Source organism: Spea bombifrons, chromosome 1, assembly GCF_027358695.1.
Source record: "Spea bombifrons isolate aSpeBom1 chromosome 1, aSpeBom1.2.pri, whole genome shotgun sequence".
Lineage (NCBI taxonomy): Eukaryota > Metazoa > Chordata > Amphibia > Anura > Pelobatidae > Spea > Spea bombifrons.
Window position 1 is genome coordinate 77860714 of NC_071087.1, and position 27630 is coordinate 77888343.

Consider the following 27630-nt stretch of genomic DNA (forward strand, 5'->3'; position numbering starts at 1 on the left):
CAGCAGGAAAAATAGTCAGACTAGATGGGTGTCATGGTTCTTATGTGCCTGCAAATTATGTTTCTCTGTGAGCACTGTATAAGTTGTGTAGGGAAAGAATGTTATGTGAATAAAAGAGATGTTACAAATGATGCATCATCTTTTAGTGGGAGGAATGAGTCATAGCAGTGTCTTATGTAATTATACTTCTACTAAAGTATTGTAATTTTCTGTTTGTCATATATGCTCATTTGCATAGAATTCTAGCAGCCTTGTGTACTAATTATAGTTGCACTACATTTGTGTTCATATGTATACGTGCTTCATTCAGCTAATAGCTGCTTTCAATTGTGCAATAAAACATCTTGTAATAAAACTGGCTTTGGCATTGGTAAATAGACTTACCAATTCATTGGAGAGAAATGTCAATAAGTAGAGATAGGGACAAAATAGGAGAGATAATGAGAATGAAGAGATGTAGAGATGAAGAAGAGCAATGGGGAAAAGAGGGAGAGAATGGATAAATGAATATAGGATGGAGTTAGGGAGAAAGGGGAGAAATAATGAGAAGGAGGGATTAGGACAAAGGGCAGAAATAACAAGTTAGAGAGATAAAGAGGAAAGAGAGAAAATAAATTGAGAAAGGAATGAGATAAGGAGAGTCAAGGTGAAAAAGGAGAAATAATTACAAGGACAGATGGGGACAAAGGGGAGAGAAAGAAAAAGGAGTGAGGTAGAGAAAATGAAAAGAGGAAGAAAGATAGATACAAGAGACAATATACCATATTTGCTTGATAATAAGACAACCCCCCAAAACTTGAATATTAATTTAGGAAAAAGAGAAAAAGCCTGAATATAAGACTACCCTATAGGGAAAAAGTTTACTAGTAAATATGAATAATGTAATTTAATCATATTTATTAAAAACTATGACTGAGAAAAATGCTCACCGGCTGCCGGGGAGAAGGATCCAGGTTTCCTGCAGCGCTGCAAGGGATCCTCGTCTCTGGCAGCCAGGGAACGTCTGCGCAATGCGCACCGCAGCTACTTCCGCCAGGGTTTCTATGATTGAGCACCGGAAGATCATGTGACGCCGGCACTCCGTCTTAGAAGCCCGAGAGGAAGTGCTGGCATTGCTGCGGGGGACCTGGATCTTAGTCTTATAGTCAAACCTCTATTTGAGGTCCGATTTATAAGACAAGGGGTATTTTTCAGAGCAAATACTGTTAATATAATGAGAATACGAGGAGGGAAGAGGGGGCTCTGTGGGCAGTGACAGTTTTTTAGCCATGAAAGAGAGAGGCTAGGCCAAAATGTATCTTGAAACAAATTCATGTATACATTTACAAAAACATTTAATGCCACACATTCTTTTGTAACAGGAAAAAAATATTGCACAGCAGAAGATTTCTGCAAACATTACTACTTAAAACAAGAGTGAACAAGTCCCCCCTCAAGTCTCAATTTCTGTGTGTGTCAGGATTGTGAAGGCATTGGGGTTCATGGCCAACAGGGAGTTCAATGGGTCACCCTTGGCCAGCCTATTTATCTTAGACTTCAATCACAGCTCCCATATGGCCATCATATGATATATTACAACAGAGGCCACAATATCACATCATGTGCTAGTGTCATGTTCCAATACCTTCAAAGTAGATTGATCTACTGCCTCTAACGATTCCCCCCCCCCAACAAACGCATCTTCACTATGCGTTATGAAAAGCCACAACCAATGAGCTTCTCCTGCAAAAATGACTGACCTGGACCTCCATTGATGCAACTGATCAGGTTATTTACAATAAGTTAGTACTCGTGTATTATGCAGAATCTTTGCAGGCTGGCCTTTCTTAATGCCTAGTGAAACTGTTCAGTAGAAATGTTTTACTCGTTTATTCACACTGCAAAACTGGATGTGAACTCCCAGAAACAACAGTTTATGAATGAGCGGTTCCCAGTAATACAGAAATAACGTTAGCCATTAATCATTAACCATAAAAATGGGAATACTCACTGTCTTGGTCAATTACAATCACTAAAACAACAAGAATAAAAATTAGAATAGCCCTTGCAAAATGATTTTCACCACTGATAGTCCTGTGTACAGTATAAGGATGCAATCTAGGACTGGAATCATAGCACCACAAGGGGGGGACATTATCTTTAGGATGCAGAATTCTATTTTTGCAATGGAAAACATTTTATTTATCCTTTGAATTTCTCTTCAAAGCATTATGTATAAACAAACACACCCTATGGCATACACATACCTGTCGAACCTATTAAAAAAAAAAGGTTGAAGCAAAGAGAGTGCTACCTTTAAACATAACATAATTAAAATCAAAAATCAGGAGTGTTTAGTTAGTATTCTCCCTGTAGTCTCGCATCTCCTATCAGATTGCACATGGTATTCCTAACAAGAATGGTTTTTGGCATTGCTTTGGAGTAGGCTTACTTTGTTCATGCAACTTTGTGACCTAGTGATAACTAGGTAAATGAGTAGGTCATTGAGAAGAATAACATTTTTTTATTAAAACCAATGTCAATGGTAGAAACACTTTCTGCTGTTTCTATACACATTATTGTGGCTTTAAGGGAAACAGAACACAGAGCCCGCAGAAAATAGGGCCATACAGGGAAGAAAGGACTGTTCATCGTATAGAGATACAATTGTTGTCCTTACCTAGAGTTTATCTAACAAGAAAAAATCCTTTGTGTATATTTTACAGTTCTATATACAAAATAAACCTGTGTGAGTGTGTTTACAGATTAACAGTAAAATATCATTTAGAGACCCACCATTTGTGTCTTCGTCCCATATGCAGTTTCTTTTCTCTGTATCTGCTTCATTATTCCTCCTAATCTCTGTATTGTGATGTTGCAGATTGTTGCTTTTTATTAGTTCAGAGAGCTCTTGTAATGGCAAGATGATGAAACAGAATATCATGACAGGAAATTATTATTTTTTTTTATTTTCACTCATTGCTACTGCTCTCGGTTTACATAAGATAAAATAGTGACATGTAAATCAAATTTCTGTACAACTGCTGGCCGCATCGGTCTAGGTCAGAAGGGTCCTTTCTAAACTATTTAGAACGGGCACGAGGCCCAAGGAACGTATCAGGGTCACGTTACGTCTCGTGTTCCTGAGGTGAAACAGGCTGCTTGCACAGAGCAGCCAGAGGTAACACTGCTGGAGAGGTGATAGATAAGCAGGGGCGGTAGGGGGTGGTAGGGGGCGGTGGAGGGTATGTATATGTGTTTGTGTATATGTATGTATGTATGTATGTGAGCATGGGTGTGTGTTTGTGAGTCAGCATGGATGTGTAAGTGGGGTTGGATGGAGTGTGTGTTAGAATTTTTGTGTACGTTTGTGTTAGTGAGTACGAGTAAGTGTCTTGTGACTGAATGTCCTTTAAAACACAAGGAGTTAATCAGAGATCTTTCAGAACCACTTGTCTTCTACAGTAATATAAAAGCCAATTCCAGATAAAATTGAAATATTTATTTTCTTCAAATCAGCAGCAAAACCAAAATACAATATAAACAAAATAAATTAAACTAAACACAGGGTTTTTATTCCTCTCTAGGTTGGGGTGGCTTCCCCACCTCCCAACAAAATACTCCAACCAAACAAAATAGATTGAGCAAGGTTTTTGTCCAGCAGCTTTCTTGACTGGAATAAGAAAAGAGAGTGAATTGTAAACTCTCCTAATTAGACCAGGTGAGCAGTAGTCAGTCACCTGTAAATCCTGATCTGGATTTTAAAAACTGTTGGAGCACCAGCCCATCCTGCTCTTCTGGATACTCCACCCCAGGGACCCATTACACAATTTATAAGTCTCATACTTATATTTTAGTTATTTATTGTGCCTATCTTTCCCTGGGGCTTCAATTTTATGTGTAAGCGCAAACAAAATTAGCCAACGTAGGCCGTATATACCGCCCATCCAATACTGTACCAGCCTTTCTGTCACAGTGTGTAATTTGTGTAAGTGTGTTTACATATGTGTGCCAGAGTGTATGTTAGAAGAGGGGCAAGGGGTAAAGAAAGCGCAGAACAAGTTGTTCGGGGGCAATGATGGCACAGACCAGGTCTGAACTTGGGGGGGGGGGGCCCGGGGCAATTTTCTAATTACACTCCTGTGTACAACAATAAACAAAAATGCTAAAATCTGTTACCATGACACCTTAGGATAGAGGCCTGGTACCAACTTTAAGCATGGAAAAGACTTATCACGTGAAGTGGCAGGTCTGCTAGAAATACAAGCAACACAGCCTCCTTCATATATGTGAAGGAAATGATAATGTGGTTTATCCAGGGAGAGTTGTGGGTTTAGCTCACTTACCTCACTATTCGTTATGAAGGACCAGCATCTATAAATTTCCCCAGAAAGAAGAGATGAGCTGTTTTAATGGGTGAGGAGACTTTGAAGAAATCTTGCTGATTTAACAATAGAGTATACAGGGCCAACCAAGCTCTTCCTGCAGCAGAAGCTCATTGGGTTTGGACCTTCATAACAAATAGCGAGGTCAAGAAGCTGGTACACAACTCAGCAAAGGGATAATCCAACCATCATAGATTTGCTTTAATGCATATGATAGCTGTGTGATCCCATTAAAACTTTTTGTTAACCTTTTGGAAAAGTATGGGGGTTTCAGCAGAATCCTCCCGAATAAATTTTCCTCTACCCCTGTCCTCCAGCAAAATGCCATGCAGAAGACATGTTTGGCTGAACACATGCCCCTGCATGTGATATACCTACTTCAGTCAGCTCCAGCGCTGCCTCAGAGCCCTCTGTGCTTCTGTGGAAAACGTTTCGATTGATTACTTTAATATTATTCTTCTAAAACTGGAGCAAAATGTAAGAATGTGGGAGTGCAAAATACCTCTGCCTTAAGGTTCTTCAGCTCTAATGCATAATGATTATGAGGCGATAACGGGAAAAAAAGAAAAAAAAAGTTTACATGAAAAATTAGGAACATCAAGACATCGAGACTTTTATGCTCTGCTTATCAATGTAAAACTTTTTTTTGGCTTAGTGGCATGTCCGCTATAAAGAAAGATATGTTACAATTAGTCTGGCCAAAGTACAATAATCCATTTTCCCAGATGTGGAGCAATATAATTACCTTGAAATTGAATTAGTCATGGGTGAATATTGGACAATGGGAGAATGATAGGGCCACACAGACAGGAGAATATACTTATAATATACCATTGGCGGCTGGTTGTGGTTTAACTTTCTTTATTATTGTTATATTTTTGTGATTATTTTACTCGATATCTGCTGCAACGCTTTAGGTACTATGGGCCTCACCTTGCCTACATTTACCATAGCTCTTAGTAGAGTTTGCTCACTGCGGCGTTCAGCTGGAACAGGCTGCCCTATTGTATTTTTATACTAATGTAATGTGTTCTGCTTTTTCACCGCAGACTGTAACCCTGTTATAATTTACGGTTGATTAACAGTATTGTTTCTTATAAATAAAAGCATTAAACGGTAAAAGAAGTGATTTAAATGCATACACCTTATATACAATACATTACATAATATCAACCATTTCTCCGTTCCACCCTTTAAGAGGGAAGACACTACATAGAGGCAGCACTATTATATAAACAAATTTATAAATACATTTCCTGCTGTTACAATGATTACAATGGATTGTATTGCTTATCTTATACACTAATACCTTTTACACACTAATTCAAGTTCCTAGAAAAGTAGGACATCAGAGAGGGAAAGAGGGATTGCCCCTAAAAAAACACCAGCAGTGTTGCTTGTTTCACTGTTACTTGATTTGTCTTTACACATCAGTATTTTAGTCATAGTGTATAATAACTCCAGTCCAGTAAATCCGGTATAAAAAGAGTCCAAAATTCTGTATTTCAGTATGTTTTAGGGGTGAAGCCTGCAGTTAAGTAAATTACTAGACCCAGTTAATATCATCAATTGAAAATAGGCAAATGGGTGTCCACAGGCAGTGGCAACAGGGAGCCACCAGGGGACTTAAAAGGATTTCAAGTGACATTAGAATGGCATTTCGAATGCTGCATTTTGATGCCAAAATGTTCCATTCAGCAGATTAGGTAGAACACCGCATTTAAGAGCACATGAACAAGATAAAATTAAATACAGGACAGGCATTGATTGAAAAAGTGGTAGCTATGAAAGTTGGCTGATCAGCCCATGTTTAAAAAACGAAGGTTTCTGCAGAGCCCGAAAAGGATAATCAGCTCTAAAATGAGCAGCCAATTGTCACTGCTATTTCCTGTCTTTCTGATCAGAGAGAGGGACAATGTCCTGTAAATACCAATCATGTCATCGGTTTCTTAGTTAAAAGAAAATGTTCATGAAGAATAACAAGTATTATCTAAAGGCGGTCACTCTATTTCTTTAACCCCTTAATGACAAAGCCCGTACATGTACGGGCTCAAAATGCATTGTTTTCAATGGGTTTAGGGACCGCCCATTGTCCTTAAGGGGTTAAAAGAGAGTGTTCAGGAGGTATAAATTATTCTCCTTGAGCCTAACTCGCCTCTATAAGTAGTCAGCTATTTGCTAGACATTACTGTGATATCAACTAAGTCAGAAGTCAGTAAGCGTTTAAGCATGTAACATTGAGAATTGGGTAAATTAAAAACAAAAAAGTATATTGCCTGGTAAAGTAAAAACAAAAATATATATATTAATATTACAGTTTTGCATTAAAATGATGATTACAAAATGCTTAATTTATAATTACAACGATTAATACAATGTTTGTTTCGCCCAAAGTTTCTAAATGAAAAACACATAAGCCCGAAAGTACTATTTGAGCAAGCTATTTTTTGCCTGTGATTTTAGTATGTGTTTAGTCATTACAGTCATGCTTATTACACTGCCATAATATTTACTGAGAATGTGATTTCATTTTGAATACATTTTCAAAGTGAAGTTGATATTCTAATGTCTTTTACAATTCTCATACCGTGGCCCATTCTGATCAGAATGATTAATAGTAATTCAATTATGTAAAGCAATAAAGTAGTAATGGGAGGTGTGATACACAGTGAGCGTGTGTAAATGTGTGTTATGTTGAGCTGTTTACGGGGGGGGGGTGGACAGGGAAGACCTCTTGGCTTTACTTGTCTCCGGGGGGCCAGAAAGTGCCAACCCTCCCCTAGAACACCTGAATGCTGTGTAACATCATTAGTCACTCCAAAATGCCACCTCATTGTCAAGATGTTGTAATGTTGCATTGCAGCAAATATTGACCTGCAATCACTGCAGATATATAGCCATAAGGACCACACCACAGTACTTACCTAATATGAGCTTAACAAACACATGTTCCAGCTCAGACCAGAGCAACATGTAAAGCATCCAATATCCCACGATACCAGCCAGGAGGTTGGAAGATCATCATCAGCAACAGCTGGACAGCTGCAAGGCACCTAAATGCCTATTTTAGTGCATCTCTTACCACTTGAAACATGCTTAGCAGGGGTTTGCAGGTTTCACATCTATGTATGCTATAGGGCCAACTGAAATGACTTCCCCCAACAATGGTTGTTGATAAAGGGCCTCTGTACACCTTTGAATATATTCCATTAAAAAACAGCCGTTTCCAGTCATTTACAACATTAACAGCGTCTACACGGTATTTCTGATCCATTTAATGTTATTTTAATGGACACAATTAGCTTCTATATACATTTCTATCTACTTGATTTACAATTAGTCATAAACTCAATCTGTAGGTTCTGTGAAGTAGGCAGGGGTAAGGTTGTAGAAGAGAGGTATTTCAGTCCCAGTACATTGCTGGTCCCTTTTCTTTTTCTTGCACTTGCAGACTAGTTACCTCAGGTGGTTTATTTATAATGGAAGGTAGGCAATCCACTGGGGGGGGGGGGGTTGTTTTGCTGAGGATTCCGTGAGGGCAGAAGCCTGAGGCGGCTGGAGGGTGTACCAAGCAAAGACATAATCTTGAACATGGGTATCTTGTGTGTAATGTTACAGAGCAAGGGAAATTGCTGTTTAGCGGCTCAGCACCTGTCATGGCTGACTTTCTGTTTAGTTAGTGCTCCAAAGTGGAATTAGGTTTTATTTGGTGTATTTTGTTATTTACCCTGTAATAATAAATCTGCTGGGTTGAACACAATGATTCCTGCCTTGGTATGGGAGTAAATATCCTGCAACGTGTATACGATATCATAGTAAGTAACTACAAGGTATAGTAAACTTCTGGCGCACCAGTTGTTGTGGGTGATGACTTGCCCCATTCTCATGGGAGTTAAATCTGCAACAGCTGGCTACTCGCTAACAATCTTGCCTTTTTTTTTGCTTTTTTCGTGCATGTGATACTTAATAAAAGTGAAATGAGAGGATCTCTCTTCCATGCCACTAACCCAGAGCTGCATCTCTGCATTTCTCGAAAGGAGTTATTTTTATTCATCGCAAAATTATGTGGTCAAGGTACATTAACCTTCCATATGCCAGGCTCAACTTTTATGTTAAACTGTGCATTGTATGTCTTTCTAGCAGGCAGATCATTAGAAGATAAAACAAAAAAACACCTGCTATAGCATGGTTTGCCAACAGTTAATACTTAACTCCCACGAAAACGAAAGCTGTTTTAAGAATAATGAGAGATCCAGTTGCTGCAAGTTACAAAGAAAACAAGAAGGTTAATATTAAAAGTACACTCCAGTCATCATATATGCTTGGGGGGGTTCTGCAGAATCTCACCCTTTCCCCACCTCATAGCTATTTGCTGTGCAAGAGATGCATGGCAGCCAATCAGTGATGAGAATCCTTAGGAGAAGGGAAGTGGCAGCTCTGAAGCTGTATTTTCTCCTTAAGGTAAGTGTTTTATTTATGTACAAAGTACTTTAATATGCATTCTTTTACATTACACTCTACTTTTAACCATTACACAGAATGAATAAATGAACCTTATATAAAAACCACTTTCTTTTTTCCAATCTTAGTCCTCTATCAATCAAAGCTGATTTTCTATTTGTCCTGGCATAAACACCGGTGGGGCATCACCTGTGCTGTCGGGGAAAATGTAAGAACATTTAATAAAGGCTGGGGGAAGCTGAAAAACTGATGAGAAACTCCCATCCAAATGCATAATGGGAGACATTGGAATCCTCTCTACACATTTAGTCTTCTTTCCCTCTGTCCAGCTATATGTTTTGCAGAGAATGTGTGCTATCGAGTGCATCTCCTTATCAGTAATGCTCATGTTATAGTTCCAACGGATCCAAGGAGATCCCTCTCACACATTAACATTCGATTATACTATTGAGTTCAATGAGAGCGTTTCATGACAGTGAACTGGCTGCCTTGAGCATTGTGGGTATTGGTGAGCAGAGTACTGCACAATATGTTCAAGAGGTAAATGGATTTTTTTAAAATGTAAGTATACATTCATCGTTGGTAGTGATTTTTTGGAGCAGTAAGCTCTGCCATGGGCTGTTAGGAAAGATTGTAATATGACAATAGCATGTACTCCAATGCAGTACTTTTGCCCCTTGGCCCAAAAAAGCATTGTAACATGCTTTGTTAAAACATATCAAAGCAGCTGCAAAAATTGTGTATACAGACCATTTAGCAACAAATGTATTTTTTATTTTCCTTTTTAGATATTTAAAATCCCCACACTGTAACAAAATAAAAAAATAAATGTGTACATGTATACTTATATAGTTCCAAAATATGATTCCAAAGCATTTTCTTGGAAATGTAGCTGCAGTAGCCTCATGCCAAGTGGACTGTTTATAAGTGGACAGATAAAAGTTACACTGGACTTTCCATCCCTGATCCTCATGCTTTCATCCACCTACTCACCTGGAAATCTCTTACAGATTTGGTTATCTTATTACATCTGATCCGCCCCTAAACCCCTCATCTCCTGTTGTAACGCCTTTTTACCGGGTACGGTTAACTTATTGCATCGAATCCACCCCTGAACCCCACATCTTCTGCTGTAATCCCTTGTTTTCACCTGGATTTCACCCGGGCTGCATCACTTCTGTGGAATGCCCTTCCCCATTTTGTTAAACTTCCTCCCTTGTCGACAACGTTCAAAAGCTCTCTGAAAACCCACCTTTCTCCAGAAGCATACAACCTTTCTTTCTAACATTCTCAGCCATCTTCAACAGGTCATCCAGACCCTCTCAACTCATCCCCATCCAAGCAGTCTTTCCCTATAGCTTAAATTCCCTCTCAACCAGGGCCGGCCCTATAATGGGGCAGACTGGGGCAATTGCCCCAGGCAGCACTTTAGAAGGGGCGGCACTTTGCCGCCCCAAGCGCTTTTTTTTTGTTTTGTTTTTTTGAAGCGGAGGAGAGAGAGAGGGGCACCGAGTGGTTTTCGCTTACCCGCTCGGCGCCCCTCTCTCTCTCTCTCCTCTGCGGCGAGTCTCCCTGTTCGGTCCCGGTGCCGGCTTGTAATGCAGAGCGCCGGAAGTGACGTCAATTTCCGGCGCTCAGCATTACAAGCCGGCACCGTGGCAGAGCAGGGAGACTCGCCGCAGGACTGTTTAAAGGTAAGTACCGGGGGGGCGGGGGTAGATAATGGCGTCGGCGAAGTTTAAAATGTCGCCCCCCCCGGCGTCGGCGGGGGGGCGGCGTTTTAAACTTCGCCCCAGGCGGCGTTAAGTCTTCGGCCGGCCCTGCTCTCAACCACTGATTATAAGCTTGCAAGAGCAGGGCTGTCTTCTCCTTTATAAATGTAAGGTAATGTAATAGATCCACGTCACACTTCAATTTACGATACACCCCGGCCCCAGTTAACAGCTAGAGAGTTCATATTTTGTTATATACATGATGTATATCTATTACATCTCTGAGACATATTTTTCATTTCTTCCAAAATGGATTTGACCTACTGAACCTGGGGGTCATTCACTGTTTTCCACCTTCTTTCTATTGCTTGTTTTGTATTTGCTGACTTCATATGTAACAAAACCATCTCTGGTCTGGGGAACAGAGGCTTAACCAAGACATCTGCCAACATTTGGAACAATGATCCACACAATGGCTGCTCTCCCACCAAATATGTAACATGGAGCCAAACTGCTGCCTTTGCCTCCAACACACAGCAGAAGATGATGGGAACATCTTTTCTAAACAAACTGACATCGAATACCAGCATTGTAGCACCTTTTCAATAAACTCTGTATGAGTGGTACAGTGTGAGATACCACTGAGACTGCTTGGCACTTTTGCCCACTGCTCCTAGTAAAGGATTTGTGCATCTTTCTCTCCCAATCCCTACATTAACTTTCCAGAACAACCTTTCTTTATCAATTCAAATAAGATGTAGAATAACTAGCCGCACCCAGCAGCATACCTAAGGGCGGGAGCCAACCAAGCAGATGTCTTCGTGGACCGATGGCCACCTAACGCAGGTACCCTTTGCTTCCCCTGGGACGGAAAAGAGTTTCCTCACACAATGTGCGGGTGCCACAGTGGTAAGCATAGATATCTGTGTGGCCCCTGTGCTGCTCGGCTGGCCCCAGGACCAATGAAAACTGCAGTAGAGGTAAGGGGGTGGGGAGGCTGAATGGGTGAATGAATGAATAAAAGTGAGTGAGTGTTTAGGGGCAGAATTGAGACGGGCAGGCTGTTAAGGGGGGCTAAAGTAAGGCACAGGCAGGCTGTTTTGAGGGGCAGTGGCCTACCACCTCAATTGCTTAGTATATAGTGATGGGGGTTCTGCTGCAATACTGCCAGTGTCTGGCTCAGTATATAGTGATAGGAGTCATGCTGTACCATATCTTCTCAGTAAAGGTTATGTATTGAAATGTATTTTTTTTTATTTATCTTTTCAGATTTTTATTTTTTGCCACTTGTGGAATATGTTTGTCAAAATAATTTTTTTGTGCAAATTATTTTTTTTTTTTTAGACTTAGTTTGGGGAAGGAATCTTTACTATACTCATCTATGACCCCCTGCAAATTGGGAAGTGTAATTTGACCACTGGGTTTCTAATTGCTACAATAATGGCATCTAGCTTCCCCTAGACTGAACACCCCATATAAATGGGTGGGTCCAAATCACAATGCCCAGAGGTTCCAAACCCAGGCAGAGGTGATAGATGACATTCTTACTCAGTCCCATTTGTTACAGCAAAAGAGGCCAAAAGGAAGCCAGCATTTAGTACCGTAGCTGAAGGGCGAGAATAAAGTATTTTAACGACTGATGAAATGTTCCAGAAGCTTTAACCTGTGAATGACCATACACAGAAACTGGCAATTTAGCCTGTCAAAGGCTTTTTCCATTCTGGAAACAGGAGTTAAAAGCCTGAACTAAAAAAGGACAATAGCAGCATATGTCTTACAGAATATTTTGATTATCAGTTAGCAAAGGTAAGGTGCTAAGTAGAATGTTCTCCATGGTTTAATAAAGCACTCATTCAAATGTTAAAGCATACCTGCAAATTTCCACAGCACTGCAGAAGATTCTCTCAAACTCCATGACTAAGTGGGCTCTATAATGTAATAAGTGCACCTCTTAGTGGCAATGCCAGGTAATTCAGCAGCAGCACACAGCAAATACACCCCTCCCCCAATTAATAAGAGTTTCAGGTTTGTTTGTCGTTTTATTTATAAAACAAAAACAAAAACAAAAAAAGTATGTCATTGACAAATTGACTCCAATGCCAGAACATGAGGAAAACAGCAATATGCCATTAGTCATTCTATTTACACTATACATATTCATTGTACAATCATTTACAAATAGTTACATAAATATATATATAATACATACATATATATAAAAAAATGGTTATTTTCTTGCAAGACCTCTAGCCCTGCGGTTTTATAGTGTAAAGAAACAAACTATATAAAAATAGATTTCAGGAGAAAAACAAAAAATGTTGTCTTGTTGCAATTTATTTATAGAACAAAATAAAGTTATAGGATACTCAAAGTAGTTATCCTATGAAAGGCAATTAGGCAGTTTCATACAAACATTGTCCTAGGTGCTCAGGCAGTTACAATTTGATAACATTGAAAAGAAAAATATGCTTATGCCGTAGCAGTCTAGTATTTCAAATAAAAATTCCCTTTTTGTAAATGGCATTTCCCAGATCATTAAATAACTGCAATGCAGCTCTCCTCCTCTATACCCATGGAGGAGGAGCTGGGACTACTTAGGTGCTATATTATTTAAGTACTTAAGAAGGGAGAAGTTATGGAAACTTAGATGAATATACTAGAGTTTGTTCAATGCCCTTGTAAAGAAATCTTTTTGCTGCCAGAGGAAGCAAAGTGTTCACAAGTATTAACCATTTTGAGTGCATAAGGGGCATAACCTTCATCACAAAGCAAAGTTGTCTAAACCCCTAGAACATTCAAAAGGGTTACATATTATCAAGCTACAGATATATCCCAGTAAACCCCATTTCCTCCTTCCCAGAGGTATTCCAGTTAATGCATATGTTTAAATGCTAGGTCCAGCCTTTAAGTAAAGTTATCCTCTGTGAGAGCCACTGGAGTTGCAGAAATGAAAATCTCACCCCTTGCAGTACCAGCTACAGTGTGACCCAACAAAGGGGCCAGTAGCAGTTTGTGCAGCCATCACAAGATCCAAGAAACCCACCCTTCCCATGCAAGAGTTCACATTTTACATATGCCTTTTCATGTGCAGCGCAAGGTGGTCTGATCGAGAGAAGGCACGGTCACACAGGTGACACTGGAAGGGCCGATGACCAGTATGTTTGCGAAAGTGACGTGTAAGCTCATCAGATCGGGCAAATTTCCAGCCACATCCTTCCCAATTACAGTGATAAGGTTTCTCACCTAGAAAGAGGGCGAAAGGACAAGGTTAGGTAGCTGTATGGTAAAGAAAATAAAACACATGAGATGCAGCCTTTGAACCCACTTTACTAAAGTATACTTGCACCTAGTCATAGGAGGCCATACATTCTTTAAGACTCTTATTAACCCAAATCAAAATACCAGGAACTAGTTAGTCCTTATACAACAATGTGATCTGATATATTCCAAGCTAAACTAAAGTAAGAATTTACCTGTGTGTGTTCTTAGGTGAGCCTTTAAATGGGAGCTTTTGGTATAAGTCTTCCCACAGCCTGCATATGAGCAAGTATGCGTAGCTGTTCTCTTTCTTGGCCAAGATCTGCGTCCTCGCTTGGGTTTAGTATCCATAATTTCTAGAGGAGAACCAGGAGGAGTAATAACACCCCTCTGTGCGGACGGTGGCATGGGCAAATTGTCCTCAAACATGCCATACTGGGAGGCGCTTTGGAAAGAAATAGGAGACTGATGGTGGAAACCAGATGCAGTGTGATAGGCATGAGGATATGGCAGAGTAGGGTGGCATAAGATCTGTGACTGGCACTCATTTAAAATCAAGTCATCAGGACTCATAGGTGGTGTCTCAATACCAGCCATCTGTGGAGAGTTGGCTAATCTAGGCTGGTCATATGGCATCATACATGCAGCACTGCCCTCCTGCTTAATCTTTGAGCAGGACTGGGGCACCATTCCAATAATAGGTCCATAGGAATCTAAGCCAGGCTCTGCCTTGATTGTGTCAGGAAAGTCAAATGCTTGAGCCACAAAAAACCTTCCATGGGCAGTACTTGGGTGGCAGTAGTTGTCCATATCAGACCTTATTAGCTCCGTCATTAAGCCAGTTGAACTGTATGGTGGTGGGCTGTGGTCTGTGCTGTAGCCTCCTGGAGAAGGGTTTGTTTGGTAGTAAGTGCAGGTTTCAGGAAGTGCCATAGAGTATTCACAATTTTGAAGATTTTTGCCATCACCCATGGACAAAACAAATTCCAGTACATTGTTCAAATCTTCATCTTCCTTCTTAGTAGCAAAAGGGTCTGAGCTCTGCATCACCTCTGGGATAATGCAGCTGTCATGCGGGGACTTTGACTCATAACTACACTTCCACTTCTGGAGAAAGAGTAAGAAGAAAGGAACTTTAGTTTTTTTATAGTAATAATTATAGTAATAATAAAGAAGTCACAAGCAACATACACGAGTTAAACCATAGAAGAAGATGCATTAGTAGAACCATATCTAGGAGGCATTCGCGCATTCGAAGGACCATGCACAGCACACAACCTTCCCCAAAAACGTATTAACCTGTTTGATCTGTGTAAAGCCGAGACATGTATGTAATAAAACTATTTAACGGGATTTAAAAGCCGGCTGCTCCCTAAAGAATTAAGTGCACGGACCGTTTAAAGCCGGTGCTGCTCGCAGGTGTTTAAGCACCTGAAGGCAAGATGATCGCTTACAAGGCAACAAAAACTGCTTTTTAACTCTTCGGGATCGGACCCATTTAAAAGGGAAAAAAAAACCAAACATTAACAATCCCATAAACTATATTACATTTTGATGCGTTTATATTTGACTATTATGCCTACAAACATCAAGTTTCTGCATTAAATGTGTTCCCCATCCTTCAGCTACGATTACTTTACCTGCTCCCACACCTGACATTATTTCTACAAAAGGCAGGATTAAAAATACTTACTTCTTCGTGAAAACACTTCTCTCGTTGGGGAGCAAAGGTTGCGAAAGATGGGAGAATGGACTCACTGAGAGCCATCTCTAGCCTTCCTTTAAGTCCGAGTCAGGTTGCCAAGAAAATTAAGCAAAAAAAAAAAAAATATTACCAGGGAAATACAATTAAATAACGGCGAAACTTTTCTGATCCGTACTACGGAGTAGTCGATGCATGCGTCAGGTTATGTGCAATACCAAAAAATAAGTTTTCCTTGCAGTTGAGAGGGGGCCTAGATTATAAATAAAGGCACAGGGGGTCTCCACCAAACCAATTGCAAAGAGAGGAGGAAACACGTTCAGGATGAGGAGGCAGAGCAGTGACTGGAGCCTAAATTTAGCAGCACTATATAAACCCAGCAGTTCAGATCTATCTGCGATGAGTGAAGCAGCTCGGGGAGCTCTTTAAAGAGTTAGCCACGCCTTCCTTCACACATCACCACGACAACCGAGGGAAACACGGGCCAACACAAAGTTATGTGACGGAACGCTGACGTAGGAGGGAGCCCCAGGCAGAAAGGGACGCCCTCGGTGTGTGTTTATTTTAGCGCCTTTTTACTACGTGTTTGCAAACTGTCAATTAGTCCAATAATATTAGCACAAACACAATTGACACACACAATGAGACGCCTTGGCAAATGAGACAGTTCAACGTCTACTTTATTAACATAACAACAGCCTTAGTGCTGCTAGAGAAGACAAGCACTTGTCAAGAGACATGAAAATAACAGAAAATATGGTAATGGAAATTCTGGTGTTGAACAAATCACTCCACTCTGCAGTGAACCAAAAAGCAAGAAAATACACATATACACAAACACACACAATATATATGTATGTATATATCTATATCTATATCTATATATATATATATATATATATGTTATCGTCTTTGAGATTTAAAGTCAACATTTTCGTGACTGAAAAGAAAAGAATACAAGTTCTCAGAAGCACGCTTTCATTCCAAGTAATGGTTGCCTGTGAAAGATTTCACAAAGAAAAACAAGTTTTGTGAGATTAGCTGAGTTATGTTTTTATTGCATAGAAACGCAGAGTTTGTTTTGCAAACGCCAAGGCTGTGTGTTTAAGATCAGCAAAAAAATGGGTTGGGAGAATACACATATAGGGACAATGTGTTTTTAAGGGGAAAACATAGTTACAACGTCAATGTCTGTGCACAGCAATGGAATATTCTTCCTAGTATGTCCTAGTAAGTATAATATTTATTGTTTTATATAGCACCATCATATTCCGTATAGGCAGTTAGTTTTCATTCGTTAATATTAGTTCCTGCCGCCAATATATATATATATATATATATATATATATAAATATTAGCCCCTACTGCTAATAAATATTAATATTAGACCCTGCTGCCGAAATATATATATAAATATTAGCCCCTACTGCTAATAAATATTAATATTAGACCCTGCTGCCGATATATATATATAAATATTAGACCCTGCTGACAATATATATATATATATATATAAATATTAGATCCTGCTGCCAATACATATAAATATTAGACCCTGTTGCCAATATACTTTATATTGGAAAAATTGGGCCCTGCTCCACGCTCCCTACCATGCAATCACTCCCTTCGCTCCTGCACCCAAAAAAATATTTGCCACACTGAATCAGACATACAAATCCTGTATTTGCAGTTATAAACTAATAATGCATGGAAACACAGCATTGCAGGTATAGATCAACAGAAAACTCAAACCCAGCATTGCAGGTAGAGATCAACTGGAAGTCACATGTAAACTTATCACTGAGGGTATAGATCAAATAAACAAGACATGGAAACAGCACTGCAGGTATTGATTCTCTCACTCATTCACACAATTCATCCAGTCATTCTTTCATTCTCTCACTCATTCACACAATGCATCCACACATTCTTGTATTCTCACTCATTCTCACTATTTATTTCAATATTCTTACCCCCTTTCTCTCTACCCCCTTCTCACTATCTACCCCCGCTCCCCCTTCTCACTATCTACCCCCTCTCCCCATCACAATATCTACCCCCTCTCCTTCCCTTCTCATCTCCTTCTCACTATCTATGCCCTCCTCATTATCTAACTCCTCTCCCCCTTCACACTATCTACCCCCTCTCCCTCCCTTCTCACTATTTACCCCCTCTCCCTCCCTTGTCACTATTTACCCCCACTTCCCCTTCTCACTATCTACCCTCTACCCCCTTTGTCACTGTCTACCCCCTCTCCTTCCCATCCCACTATCTACCCCCTCTCCTCCCTTTGTAGTTCACTTACCTTGCAGAAGTCCAGTGCGAGGTCTCAGTCTGTGGCGCCTGCTGCTTCACTGCTGAGTGCCGGTATATGACGTCATATTCCAGCACTCAGCATGAAATGCCAGCACCGCGGAGTAGAGTGAAGGGCACCAAGCGGTGCTGAAAACTTATTCTTGAGCGACAGCTTGGCGCTTCTCTCTCTCCCCTTCCGCATAAAAAACAAAGGACAGCTTTTTAATTCCGGAACATGTGCTCACCCTAATTCCGTAGCGTTGTATAAAGGGGTAGACAGGACATAACAACTAGTGAGGAGGGCCCTGATCAAACGAGCTTGTATAACCTATGTAGATTTTTTAAGCGCATCAGCCCATATTACTACAAGAGTTATCATGTATGAAAAATTAATCCATACAAGTTGAGCTAGTGTTTACCTTTATATAATTGTGTGTTATATTCTTCATTTCTGCTTGCACTAAAGAGAAAAATAAACTGTCAAGAGTAAACATGTTCAGGCCTCTCTCATGCCACGAAATCTTTAGTTTATCTCTTTACTGGCATATATAACAGGTTTTTAGGCTGGTGTGCACATCTTTGCAATCAGGTCAGCAGTCACTTAAACATTACCTATTATTACCTTTTTTAGCATTTTCCTTTTTCACTCAAGCTTTTTTTATACATGGTCATATCTGTTTCATATAAGCATTGTTAAGGACACTTGTGTCCATGTGCAGACACTATGGCTACCCACTTTTATTTTAGTTTCAGTACAGAAAGTAACTTCCCCCAGTGAAAAATGATTCAGTCTGAAAACTGGCATAGCCATCATAAAGAGGAACCCCTGTTTGACATGAAGTTTGATTGCAGAACACTGGATTACCCCACACTATTCAACATTTAAACACTAAAATAATGAAATGAAAAATGTGTTTATCATTCTGAGTAATACCCCGTAGATATATATATATATATATATATATATATATATATATATATATATATATATATATATATATATATATATATTGTTGAGAAACACTGATGACAGTAATGGATTTAACTTTCCATACCAGCAGAAATGTCATAACTTGTCGTAATAGGATTAGTGCACAGAAGTAGGTTTTTTTAAAAAAACATAGCACCTGCTCTCAGGAATTTAGAACATACATTTATCAATCCTGCTAGGTATTCTGTGACATAAACACTCAGATAACAGAAATTCCTACTTCACTTATTGTGCAAGTGTGGCTGTAATGACTTTGTATATGCAGAGGTTTAACACAAACTATTTGTGCCCTAATAGTTGTGCCCTAGGGCCTCTCAAAATATGTATATCCTGTTTTGTATCTAAATGGTTGTGTCTTGGCACGTGGCAGCACGGATGGTTAGAACGAATAAATGCAAGGAGCTAATTTTGCACATAAATAAGCCAATGAGATGATAAGTAACACATTGTGCATCTCTCACAATAGCTAAAGAAGTAATTACCACATTCTCCCACATTACAGTATATATGTTTATACAGTATGTATGCTTATTCCCCAAATCAGCATAAAAAAATATAAGTTATAGACCAATTACACCAAGCACACCAGCATCCTTGCCTAAAACCCTGTTATAAGGCAACCACTGCCTTGCTAAAGAAGCTGAGGGTAAAAGTGATGGACTAGCCAAGCATGTCTCCAGACCTAAACCCTATTGAGCATCTGTGGGTCATCCTTAAACGGAAGGTGGGGGAGCGCAAGGTCACTAACACCCACCAGATCCGTGATGTCGTCATGGAGGAGTGGAAGAGGACTCCAGTGGCAACCTGTGAAGCTCTGGTGAACTCCATGCCCAAGAGAGTTAAGGCAGTGCTGGAAAATAATGGTGGCCACACAAAACATTGACACTTTGGGCCCAATTTGGACATTTCCACTTAGGGGTGTACTCACTTTTGCTGCCAACGTTTAGACATTAATGCCCGTGTGTTGAGTTATTTTGAGGGGACGGCAAATGTATGCTGTTATACAGGCTGTACACTCACTACTTTACATTGTAGCAGAGTGTCATTTCTTCAGTGTTGTCACATGAAAATATTTACAAAAATGTGAGGGGTGTATTCACTTTTGTGAGATACTGTATCTTGGAAGCTTAGCAGAAACGTGTAGTCCTTCAGAATCACTTCATGCATTTGCTAAGGGGAAAAAAAGTTGTCACTTTAAGGCATGTAGTTGGCAGTGATTCTGACATGGACTCTAGCTAGCTAGCTAACAAGCTAGTTATAACATATTTGAGCTTGACACTAAATAATGATAATAAGTTATTTGGTACTGAACAAGAAATATGTTTAGCAACAGAATTGAAAAATTGAGTTAAAGTGTTTCTGCCACAAAAGCCATACCTATTCAAATAACATTTAGGATAACGGTTTAAAGCATCAAGAATCTTTTTAACTGACACTACACTGAGCACCTCATACAATCGTATGCAAATATTTCCACAACAGAAACACAAAGGTTAGAATGAATGCAGTCCATGCAGTGGAACCATTAATTCTGAAACTAGACCGTTTGTATAACAATTTGAGATGTAAATTAACTGTTTCCCTCCTTAAGCTGAGAAAAGGTTTCACATTAAAAATACACATAGTATAGAAAAATAAATATAAATAAATACCTTATTTTTTAAATTTCTTTTTAAGAAAGAAAACCTCAGATATTAAACAAGAACATTTAGACTATTTGTTTATATTGGAATAATTATTTAATGTTGTTGGAGAGATACTATTTATAAAAGATAACTGATACTACAACACAAACAAATAGGGAGTGCAGTATAGACATACAGGGCTGCCATGAGGCTATACTAGTGTACTGGCCCACCCTCCCTACTCTCTCATGGAGTGATGACACTGCTGGACATATTGCCTGTTTCTTTGTGCTTCTTCAAAAAAGCTTGGATGGAACATCTGGAAACCCCTGTCTGCTTTGAAAGTTCTGCCTGGAAGAGGCCTTGGTGATGCAGTATAACTACCTTGTGTCTTGTTGCTGTGCTCAGTCTTGCCTTCGTGTATGACTTTTCACATTAAACTTTAGCATCCTCACCCTGTTATTGAGTTTGGGCACTCCTCATCCAGTTTTATTCTTCCTACTGTCACTATACTACAATTACTACACAGCTGCCAGACAAGCTCCTCCTGTCCGAAGACCCATCGTGCCTCCAACATGGCCGCCATGATTCAGACAGGACACGCATGCCCACACGAGTGTGATGCTCCTGTGGAACAGAATAGGGAAATCTCGGGTTCCGGATAGCCCCTTCTTTAAGGCACAGACTCCTTATGTGTTCCTCACCTTGTTTCAACCCCAGAGGTGGGGTTTTGATTAGAAACGCAATTTAAACTTTCTGCGGACATTCCTACAGTGCCTGAAATGGTGCCTGGTGCATTTTGGTTGTAGTAAAGTGTTCGTATCTGATATTCTGTTACTGACTCTGGCTTGTCCTGACTATGATTTATTAGTTTATCCAGTTGCTAACTTCTGCTTGTCCAGACTACGATTTATCCGTTTATCCAGTTGCTGACTTTGGGTTGTCCTGACTATGATTTATCTATATACCGTATTTGCTCGATTATAAGACGACCCTGATTATAAGAGGACCCCCCAAATCTTAATATTAATTTAGGAAAAAAAGAAAAAGCCTGAATATAAGACGACCCTATAGGAAAAAAGTTTTACCAGTAAATGTTAATTCATTTAAACACTTTTTTTAATAAAAGCTATGCTTGACAAAAATATTTTGGTTTTATTTCCTTCTATTTTCCAACCTGCCCCCCAGTTATGCACATCTGCCCCAGAAGTGCCTTATACCCCCTATATGCCACTGTGCCCCATGATATGCCTTTTAACCCTCTAAATGTCACAGTGCCCCATGATATGCCTTTTAACCCTATATGCCACTGTGCCCCATGATATGCCTTTTAACCCTATATGCCACTCTGGCACTTAGAGGGTTAAAAGGCATATTATGGGGAAGAGTGGCATATAGGGAGGTTTAAGGCATTTCAGGAGGCAGAGTGGCATTAAAGGGGTTAAAAGGCATTTCACAGAGCACTCTGCCTCCAGAAATGCCTTACACCCCCCATTTAACACTCCCCCTCCCTCCTCCAAACTTACCGGTGCTTCTGAGTTGGGGGGGCGCATAACACAGGAGGGTCCAGGTCCCCTGCATCTGAGCCCCAGGTGCTTAGTCCGGGCAGCATGTAGAGCTCCACGCGAATCGCGTAGAGCTCTACACACTGCCCGGACTAAGCACCGGGGACTCAGAAGCACCGGTAAGTTGGAGGGGGCATAAACACAGGAGGATGCAGGTCCCCTGTATCCTCCTGTGTTATGCCACCCCCCCTCCAACTTGCCGGTGCTTCTGAGTCCCCAGTGCTTAGTCCGGGCAGCGTGTAGAGCTCTACGCGATTGTATCGTGTAGAGCTCTACGCGATTGTATCGTGCTGAATTGGTGCTGTTTTGAAGGCAAAGTGTGGTCATACAAATATTCATGTAATTTAGATTTTCCTTTTGCTCATTCAGTTTTGCACAGTACTTTATATAGTGTGTAGAATGTGTGTGTGTGTCAGCTTATGGTGTTGGAGTGTCAGGGGGAGCCTAGAGCTACTGACACCTGGAAATGTAGAGGAGGATAAAGAATATGTGTGTGTGTACAGTGTTAGAGTGGGTTTGTGTGTTAGTATGTTTGTGTATATGTGAGAGTTACTGTAGGGACGCAGAAGAAATACTGCACCCAGGGGCCACTAACCTTTAACTTGCCCCTTCCCTCACAGACCCCTAATTGAGAACACCATTTCAGGTAGGACAGTGGTAGATGCATGTGCCACTGAAGCATAAGCTGTGTTTATGGAAGGATCATTAGGCAGGGCTATGGGTGGAGGTTTGGCAGAGCAATGGTTAGGCTGAGGGGAGGGGCGTGGAGGTCCAGGCTTTAGGTTTGTACTAGGCCCCAAGTTTTTTTATGACAGCCCTTTCACTTACTTACTAATATACCTGTAAGCTAAGATCAGATGCATAAGGAGGATCGCAGATACATTGCAGATATAATCAGTAATGCCTTCTGAGAATCTACACCAATTTGTCTCAAATCAAAACGTGGCCATAAACCTGATGCTACCCTGCTAAAAATGAGCACCTTGAGATAAGGCTGATGGGCCCATTTAGATCCCTTTTATCCCTTAGTTAATTCTGTAGGGACGAACATCTCAATAAAAGCACACTGTTTTATTAAATAACAATGTGTAAATGCATTTGTCTTAAATTCATATCCTTCCTGCTGATCCCCACCTAAATCGTTATACTACACAATTAAGTTAATATCACCCAAACTAACATTTACAAAACAAAATTATTGTTTAGTTTTTTGGAGCAGCAGGTGGCAAAAGGTATAAGGTGTTAGACAAATAGGTCTTATATGCTGTCCCACATTCTAGTTCTATTTTAAACAATTTATTACAATGCCATTGTTATGGAGCTAATGTCATTCACACAATACTTGTTTAGTTTATTTTAGGCATTGTAATTTTTTTTCTTCTAATTATGTTCTATAAATTGTTCAGCTTTTTTTACACACTATATTACTAAACAAATTTCCTGCATTGTGTGTAATTTATGGATTTCTGCCAACTCTTACAGTGACGTCAAAGGAGAGGAAAAATTGTCTTTAAAATTCAGAGCAAAGTTCTCCAACCTTTCCCTTTATGGAAGATACTTAGGATTTATAACATGTTTTGAACAAATACATAAAAAAAAATTACATTTTAGTAATTAAAAAAAAGCATATTCATTGTTATTTCATTAAATTTGATGTCTTTCTGGGGCTTAGTTGTATCAAAATAGATATATACACCCTTTTCTAGAAATAGAACTTTCACTTCGCCCTCTTCTTTCTAGCTGATATCAGACATAGATTGCACAATAGTAAGACGACTTGACTAATTCAGGAGTCACACACATATACAACATCTCAACCTTGGGAACGTACTATAAGGATGTTAAATCCTTATTGTAAATAGATTAGTGAGATAAGATTTAAGCCTGCAAGAAAAAAAATGCTGTTGGTCTGCCCTTTTGCTGTGGGATATACGGTATGTCTTTATCAACTCATTGTTTACTAATAATAAAAAAGTGAAAATTTCTGAAAACATTTAGGTTTTTCCGTAGACAAAACAAAAATAAACGCTATAAATGACTAATCATACCCTAAAATTCCCCTCAGCTGGCATCTGCTAATAGCTCAGCATCTCAGTTACCAGCCTTTGTTTTATTACATTTTCATTTCATTGACAATTACTAATTGCCAATCACTATACAAACTAAAGTTTTCCTACAAAGAACTAATTTTTTCGTAACTTTGTCTTGAAAAATGTGCTATTCACTTTTGCTGATGCAGTGAAAACTAAGTTAACTGTTTGTTTTCAAAGTTGACTTCTTTAGAATTTATTTTTTAACCTTTTCTATGATTTTCTATCTTTCATTTTCTTCGCATGGAGTCCCATAAGGTATTTAATACATAGCAATGAAGCTACTGCCTAGGGCATCCTTGGTGCTCACTGACCGAGAAGAACTGTTCTGAGGAAAAAAAACACAGAAGTGAAATATCTTCAAACTAACATGATTAAAATGCAATTTAAGTATTTACTATGGGGTGCCAAATACAAAAGAAGGAAATGAAAATCAACATGGCTTAAAAGAACAGTAAGGAAATAAATAGAAGAAAATGGCATTAAAAAGCCAAAAATCAGGGCCCAGGGTAAATACAGTACTGATAAAAAATTGGTTTTGACTTATGGCAGGGGTGTCCAAGTTTTTTCTGCAGTGGGCCACTTCATCAGAATTGTATACGTGCGAGGGCTGCACTCATTTTTCACTGTGAGAAAATATGGCCTTTAATAAGATATGCAGATTAAAATAAAGTAAAAGACACAAAACCTTTACTTTTCCTCTCACTGATTTCTGGACCTAGAAAGTTTTGTGACTACAAATTCAGAATTCTAGATAAGTAAAAATGAAATAGTTCTAGTTATTCTAAGGATGCACCAAAATGAAAATTCTGGACCAAAACCGAAAATTCAGGGTTCACTTAGCTGAAACCGAAAATGACCCCCCACCTTTAAAAATAATTAAAAAATCCCACACTTTTAATAAAAGTAATTTACACACCAAAATTGTACAAACAAATTAATTACAATGTTAATATATATATATATATATATATTATGATTGTTAACAGCAATCTCAGGCATACCCAGATTCCAGCATATACTTGTTGGCTGGGCATGATAGGAGTGTGATTGCTGTCAACAATCATATATAAATTAATATTGTTATTGTATTTTTTTTTGTCCAATTTTGGTGTGTTAACCACACTTTTATTAAAAGTAAGTAACATACCACAATTGGACAAACAAATTCAACAATATGACTTGGCATGATAGGAGTGTGATCTCCCCTCTAATCTATATATATTGAGATCCCTTAGTCTTTCCTGATATTTTTTATCCTGCAACCCATTTACCATTTTACTAGCCCTCCTGAACTCTTGCCACTTTGTCAATATTCTTCTGGCGTCTCCACCACTGTACACAATACTCTAGGTGGAGTCTAACTAGAGATCTGTAAAATCTAATAACTCCTAAGTCTCTCTCTTCTGTTTTCACAATGCTATATTTTTCCCTGGGATTTTTACTTCCCAAGTGCTTTATGTTACATCCATCAACATCAAACTGCAGCTGCCACACTCTTGAGCCATTTTTCTAATTTACTTTACTACCCTGTTGCAGACCTTTGTATCATCTGCAAAAAGACATACTTTACCATTAAGACATTCTGTAATATTGCTAATAAAAATACTAGAAACTATGGGTACAAATACTGATCCCTAAGGTACCCCACTAGAGAAGACCTCCCTCTGAATATACACCATTAAATACAACCTTCTGTCTCCGATCACTCAACTATTGCATTATTCAGTCAACTAGCTTAACATTCAAATCCAAACACTGCAATTTATTTATACATCTTCTTTACAGGGACAGTGCCTTAATTAAATCTAGGCTATATCTACTGCCCTTTCCTGGTCTATTAGTTTAGTTAAGCTAATAAGATAATTAATAGTCTTTTAGCATTACTTGTATACTTGCCATGGGTAACAAATGGGTAATATGGTGAGTTGTAGGTTACTTGAAAGAAAACATGGCTGCTCACACTGATCATAAAGACAAGTGGTTTCTAGACTGCATATTAATTATTTTTAATTATACATTGTCACAACTCAGGGTTGATAAGTGCGTTGTAGAAATCATTTGTTATGATTCCTGTATATGTGTGATTGTTGGTTCAGGGACTCGCTGTATCACCTATTGTCCTTGTCAGGACAATTATTGCACTGCATGTGGCTACGCCTCGGCGAGCTGCAGTGCTACGATGCTAAGGACACCCGGCCAGTTCCTTAGCGCTTCCTCGCTAGTATCGTCTAACACTTGAATCGGTTAACCATTGGTATCCTGGGAGGAAGCAACCAAGAACCGACAGGTGTACCCAGCCAGGGTACCGGAGGCCCGTCACATACATATTTCTTAATGTTTTTGAAAAATTGATTATTTTTATTCTTCTTAAGTTTATTTCACTGTGCTCCTTTCATCATGTTTTTTTTCTTTGTTAAAAGTAGATAAGGATATGAGCAGCAATCACCTCTTTTAAAAGTTGGTTATAGTTTCAGAGACGCCATGATACAAGTTAAAAAAGAGAGTGAGAGGTCAGTAGAGGAAAGGTAGATTAGTATGTCATTAGCTTAGGGTGGAACTTGACCTAAAAATAATGTAGATGCCCCAGTAGATGAGTCTTAATGTGCCCAAGCAAAGGACAGTATGGGAGACAAACAATTGCCAGAAAAGAAGGGTTTGCATGAAGAGGGGTATAAAAAAAACTATGTAAAATTCTGCAGATACATCCAGGAGGTACAGATGCCCTTTAGATTTTGTAGTGAGGAGATTGTTAATTTACAATTAACTATGTCTTGCGGTCAGTAACCAGATTGCTAAACCAAGTGTAGAATAAAATGAGAGAAAGTGTTTTAGATGATTATCAACTATATTTCTGGTAGTGGTTAAAATGGAGATTAGGTTGTAGTTAGATACGGATCAATGGAATTGTTATTCAACAATAGATGAGAGAATGTTTAAAGGAGGATAAGGATTTGTCACTGGTAAGAGTGAAGCTGTGTAGATAGTTGTTAGTATAAAGACACTGGATCGAGAAGGTGGGAGAAGTAAGAGAATAGGGTCAAGTGGACATGTAGTGAGGTGAGAGGAACACACCATTTATTTGTGTTGACAAGGCTATAATAAGAAGTCCAGAGTTGCCAATGACTTGGACACAGAATCGTGGTGGAAGGAGGCGCTGGAGGACAGAAAAAGGTATTAAAAATGACAGTTAAAAGAGAACAGACGTTCGGCATTAATACACTAAAAATTAGACACCAATTGCGTTACTAATTGTGCACTGCTTTCATGACAAAGATATTTCTATTCTTCTCTACATTTGGTTTAGCACTGAATGAGTATCCTGGAATCTGTACCTCCCACGTATTGCACCAAACATTAGAAAATATTGCTAGTACCAGCAGAAAATTCTACTAAACATTTCTTCTGCTGGTAAAGCTAATGTTTAATATTTTGATGGAAAACAGGCTGGGTTCATGTTTTAGATTCTTGAAATCTCCTGCTCCTGAGAAGCGGTTAACTTGTGACCAAAGTAGACACTAATCCTTTCTCTGCCAGAAACACTTTCCAGCAAATGATTTTTTGTGA

The 27630-nt window shown here is 39.3% G+C and overlaps 1 protein-coding gene across 1 annotated transcript; it reads right to left on the reverse strand.

The window, feature by feature from the left end:
- Positions 1 to 12556: 12556 nt before the first annotated feature.
- Positions 12557 to 15878, reverse strand: KLF2 (KLF transcription factor 2). The gene is made up of 3 exons (XM_053464443.1): positions 15489 to 15878; positions 14011 to 14902; positions 12557 to 13780 (listed from the first exon to the last, which is right to left on the reverse strand). The coding sequence occupies exons 1-3, from the start codon at positions 15561 to 15563 to the stop codon at positions 13605 to 13607; spliced, it is 1143 nt and encodes a 380-aa protein (XP_053320418.1). The 5' UTR covers positions 15564 to 15878; the 3' UTR covers positions 12557 to 13604.
- Between the last annotated feature and the right edge of the window lie 11752 nt (positions 15879 to 27630).